This window comes from Papio anubis, unplaced genomic scaffold (genome assembly GCF_008728515.1).
Source record: "Papio anubis isolate 15944 unplaced genomic scaffold, Panubis1.0 scaffold82, whole genome shotgun sequence".
NCBI lineage: Eukaryota > Metazoa > Chordata > Mammalia > Primates > Cercopithecidae > Papio > Papio anubis.
In genome coordinates this window covers 41,044-46,296 of record NW_022168425.1, presented here as the reverse complement: position 1 = coordinate 46,296, position 5,253 = coordinate 41,044, and the positions used below count along the sequence as shown (strand labels likewise).

General features: G+C 43.7%; 1 protein-coding gene across 2 annotated transcripts; it reads right to left on the bottom strand.

Annotated features, from left to right (window-relative positions):
- Window positions 1-3,108: 3,108 nt before the first annotated feature.
- On the bottom strand, window positions 3,109-4,841 carry BEX3 (brain expressed X-linked 3). 2 transcript variants are annotated; one of them, XM_009198022.2, is made up of 3 exons: window positions 4,562-4,841; window positions 4,078-4,156; window positions 3,109-3,721 (listed from the first exon to the last, which is right to left on the bottom strand). In XM_009198022.2, the coding sequence occupies exon 3, from the start codon at window positions 3,692-3,694 to the stop codon at window positions 3,359-3,361; it is 336 nt and encodes a 111-aa protein (XP_009196286.2). In that variant the 5' UTR covers window positions 3,695-3,721; window positions 4,078-4,156; window positions 4,562-4,841; the 3' UTR covers window positions 3,109-3,358. The 2 variants fall into 2 exon arrangements, with proteins under 2 accessions (XP_009196286.2, XP_009196287.2); XM_009198023.2 differs by having other exon boundaries at window positions 3,109-3,676; window positions 4,562-4,835.
- Window positions 4,842-5,253: the final 412 nt, after the last annotated feature.

Sequence of the window (5,253 nt, the reverse complement as noted above, 5' to 3'; positions counted from 1 at the left end):
ACTTAGAAAGCATTCCAGCTGGTTACACATGAAATATCAACTACATAACATGCTATCTTTCTGAAAATTTAAAAATTGGACCTTTCTAAACAAAATCAGTATATTTACTATATAATATATGTGATGTCAGGAAAGGAGAAAGAGTAGACGTGGAATTTTGCCCATTTCATTTATGAAACCCAAAACTTTTTCTACTTCTAAGACAATTTTTAAGTTTCGTAAATAAATAGTTCTGTCCTGTTCTAGTAAATAAATATATTTACTTTATATTTCTAAATTTACAAAAATACATTTCAAAATTGGACTATATTACATCACTGTGAGTGGACTTCTGAAATGTGATGGTTTGAGTTTTGAAAATCAAGAACTAACTAACCGAAAGCTGATCAAATGTGAGTCAATCAGCTTTGATAAGTGGAGAGGAGAGATTAGAAAAACAGTAACAAACATGGCAAGCTAAATATATTTCTTTGGCAGGGGCTTTGAAAGAGGCAGTGTTCCTCACAAGAGGCTCTAAGCCTAGCTTTATCATGATAAAATATAAGATGAAGATTAAAAAACTTAAGAATGGTATCTTTGGATGACTGGATTATGGTTTTGTTTATATTTTCCCTATATTCATGATCCAAATATGTATGATGACATTATATAAATAATTATAAAAAGTATTAACATTTTAAAATGTTCTTTATAGAAACTTTTAAAATACGAAAGTATTTTAAAAAAACTCCACAGGCTCAAAAATGTTGTTATATATTGTTTTAGATAAACTATAATCCTAAAATAATTTAATAATTAATTAGTAAATGAATTAATTAAATGAATTATTATGCTATGAAACGTCTACTATACTAGGCACTGTGCTAGAAACTGAGTTCCAGGGAGATTAAGACAAAATCATTGTTGTGAAAGGGCACAGGTTGGCATAGAAATGATAATGCATAATTTATTTAATAATTTCATAATTATTATACATTTATTATTAATAATAAATTCATGATAAGGTATTAGTTTAATAGGATATTTGAAAAGAGGATAAAACAGTACTGGTTTAAGTATAAACATACATTGATGGTCTAATGTAGTCTGATTTTGGAATGCTGTACTTTGGAAACGTATATTCTTTGTGGAATCAACTAAGTAAGGTAATTTGGATCACGATATTTGTAAAATGGTGTAATTACTGTCAATGTTTCTCTATGCCTATGTTGTCAAAACTCAGATGTGTGAGAATCACTTGGGAAACTGTCAAAATAGTAATTCCTGATTCTGGTGATTCAGGTGGTGACAGTGGCTGGTAGTGGGTGGGAATAGCACCCAGCTGTCATCATTTTTAACACTTTCCCTAGGTGATTGTGATTCAAGTAAGGGGTCTATGTTTCCCTAAACACTAACATATACAAGGTTTAAAAAAAAGTTTACAGAATTTGAGTTAGAAACTTTCCTTGCTATGTTCCTTTGGAAACAATGTAATGCTTTCCACATAACTAGTTACTTGCCTTTGGCCCCTTAGTTAAGGATAGTGAGTTAGGGACAGTTTTGAGCTGGATTTCTAACTCTATCTTAGTTAACTAATCAATCAAAATATTAGTAATTTCATATCTACTATGTCGGGCACCATACCAGAAACTGTCTGGAGAAAAGGGCACACACTCACAAAGAAATAACAATACCAAATACTTAATATAGTTTTTAAGAACTTACAAAGTAGTTTCATGGTTCAGGTATGGACAAGAAGGGAGTGTGTTTCCGCTTTAAAGAAAATGTGTTCCCCCAATTAACTTACAGGTCTGGGTAAGTCTGTTAAACTGGGTGGGCAGGCCTGCCAAAAGCCTCCTTTGAGAAAATCCATGTCAAGGATAGAAACACAGGCACAAATAAAGCCTTCAGCCTGTTTGTATTGTGGAGGTTTGCAGTAATGCAATTCAGGGCACACTTAGATGCATTTCCTGAGCTAGTTACCAGCGCACTCTTGTCTGAGTTATTTGAAGGAGTTATGAAAGAAAACCAGAAAGGGCTATTTTTCTAAGAACCAATGTAATCCCAAGAACCACAAGAGTTGTACTCACCGGGATAAATATAACTCAAGTTATAAAGACATTCTCCACAATTCTATAGAGGTCAAATGGGGATTTGGCTCACGAGATACTCCAGAGAAATCAGTGGGACTTTGTTACCTTGAAGACCCTAGCACCTCATCAACAGCAACAGAAACAGGATCCAGCAGAAAGGAAAGTGTGGCCAATTAAGAATTTATTATTAATAAGTAATCAGGGGAGCAGGAGGATTGCAAATAACAAGAATGACATGGGGGAACCCACCTATTTTCACTGTCTGGACTTGGAAACATGAGTGATAATTCCTCCAGTCCTCCCTAAGTACCTGATGGGGGTCCCGGTCCTGTTAAATGTTGGGGAGTTGGGAACAGAAGTCAGCCCAACACAGTTCCACATTTCATCAGTTCCACTCAGCAGCCCTGTAAGACAAGCATTGTTCCCCATTTCATAGAGCAGAAAACGGGCTCTTTAAAGGAATGTATCTGTAATAAAGGGAAGGTTTATTATTTCAGTTAAGACTGAAGGATACTTAGTTTACTCTTCAAATTTGTTGAGCCAGTATTGTTATGTATCTGCACTACATTCATAATCTCATTGAAAAATAATTTTCATTGCTTCTCAAACTCCAGAAAATAAAAGGAAAAAATGTCACATATCTTTTTTTTTTTTTTTTTTTTTTGACTGAGTCATGCTCTGTCGCCCAGGCTGGAGTGCAGCGGCGTGATCTCGGCTCACTGCAACCTCTGCCTTCTGGGTTCAAGCCGTTCTCCTGCCTAGGCCTCCCGAGTAGCTGGGACTACAGGCATGTGCCACCATAACCGGCTAATTTTTTGTATTTTTTTTTTTCAGTAGAGACAGGGTTTCTCCGTGTTAGCCAGGATGGTCTCGATCTGCTGACCTCGTGATCCGCCTACCTCAGCCTCCCAAAGTGCTGGGATTAGTTATCACACAGAAATGTGCCCCAATTAACACTCTAGTGTATTTAATCTCAGATTTTTTTTAGTTCATCTGTTATATGTAAGTATACATTTTTAATGAGACAATAAATGTATAGATTGCTTTTTAAATTGCTTTATTAGCTTTAAATTTTTCCATGCAAATGGGTGAAACTACTGCTGACAGAAACTTAGACTGAGTGCAAAGGCAATTTCCAAATAGAAGCTGGCAACACAAGACCCACTTGACACATGGAAATAACATAGGGTTCACAGCAAACGGATCAGTAAAGGCATATTAGGAAAATGCAAGGAAAAAGAAAACAGCGGGAATCACAGTATTAATCTCATGATGAATGGCAGGAGTCAAGGCATAAGGCAAAATTCATCATGATGGTCATGGTGATTAGAGAGCTCCCCCATAAGGATACGCAGACAATTCCTCAACTGCAGCTCCCTAAGTTTTCTCCTGATTTCTCTCATCTCCTCCATGAATATTTCCATATCATCTCCATCTCCACCCATCCCATCATTGATCTGCCTATTGGGTATGGCCCATCGAAAATTAGGGGCAAGTCGGCGCGCCTGTCCCCGTCGATTTCCTGCAGGCTGGTGGCCTTCACCTCCTCCCAAAGGGCGGTCTTCCTCTCCATTCTGCATAGGCTGCTCCATCTCTTCGTTTTCCTGGTGAATATTTGCCATGATGAGATTTTTTTTCTGGTTGTTTTTCTTTGAACACAAGTAAGACAAAGGCAAGGAGAGAGACTGAATGCTTGGTGCACTGACCAGCAGGATTCAGAGTCCTGATATCAAAGGATTTTTTCATTTCATTTTTTCCCAAGTTGGAAGTTCCGTGCGTCCTCTAGGGGGCCTCCAATTAGAGCCCCTCCCTCCAGCTTTCTCCCCTTACCTCCCTTCCCCCAAACCCACCATTTTTCCTTTCCCAGGATTCTTTCCCAGAGCTTCGCAGGCACCAAAATGGAGGACCGGTATAGGAGTGGGGGATGGGGTGGAGGGGGTTGGGGTCTCAGACTGGGCTTTCCTCACGTTCCGACCCCCGCCCCACCACCGTCCCTCGAACCGACCTGGGCCTATCCTTGCAGTTTCCTCCTCCTCCGGATTCTCGCTGCTAGGTGCGCCGCGGGGACACTTAGCCTCGCAGACCTGCAGTCGGGCCGGGGTGGGGGGAGTGGGGGCTGCTGCAGCGGCACGCTAGCGAGGACCAGCCTCCGCCGGCCCTTTCCCTGCCCTGGGCCCGGGCTCCCCTCGCTGCCAGCGCCCCGCGTCTCCCACCCCCCGCTCCCACCCCACCCTCGGCCGCCCCGCCCCCCGCGGTGTTCCCCGTTTTCCTGCAGGGACTCGGGGGTGGTTTTCCATCGCTCTTGGTGGCTCTGCCGCCCCTGGAAACCCAGCCGCCCCTGCTTCCCCACCCTTGGGGGCCTCTATGTTCCCAAGCATGTTGGAGTGTGGAGAAAACTGGCGGGGACCCCTGCGCTGTTCTGCGCCCGTTGCCGGGGTCGGTCAGCCGCTGCTGGCATGGCCGGGGCGCGCAGGCCCCGGGGCCCTTACCTGCTCCGCTTTTTCCCGGGCCGGATGCCAGCCCGCCGAGCTCAGGGCAGCGGGGAGCTGGTAGCCAGACGCGAGTGACGACTGCACCGAAGGCTGCGTCGCTCTGCAGCTCTGGGTCACGTGAGGGCCGCGCGTCACCACCGAGCTCGCCCCCCAACTTGGGCGGCCAGTGCAGCAGGATCCCCCCCTTCCCCCCCACCGCCATATGCACGCGCAAAAAACAGCCTCCCTACTCCCGTCTGCGTGAAGTGCCCCAGAGCGCACAGCCCTGTCACTCTTCTCGGTCCTCTCCAATCTGAGGGCCCACAAGTGGCATCACTGCTTTGCGGTTGGAGTTTGCCCTCCTCTGGTTACCAGGGAGGGTCTGCATCATCCACCACCGCCCCCTCTCACTTCAGGCCTTGATTTTGGCCTTTTCTGCTTTCTCTCCTCTTCTACCTGGCAACATGCTTTACGCTGCACTCCCACTCCTGCCCCTTGCATGTGCACAGCCATCAATGCCCACGTAGCCCCTGAAGTCCTACCATTCTAGAAAATTTAGAGTGATGGCTAAGGTGGGGAGGCAGGAGGGCACTTGTCAGAAAGAGGGGCAAGGAAGTGGAGTGGGCTGTATATATTTCTTTTTATTTCCTTAAAAAATCTGCATGCTTCCGAAAATTATAAATTATAAGTTTTTAATTTTGAAAGAAATG

Excerpts from the sequence above, each read along its gene's own strand:
- BEX3 (XM_009198022.2), bottom strand. The coding sequence starts at position 3,694 with ATGGCAAATATTCACCAGGAAAACGAAGAGATGGAGCAGCCTATGCAG.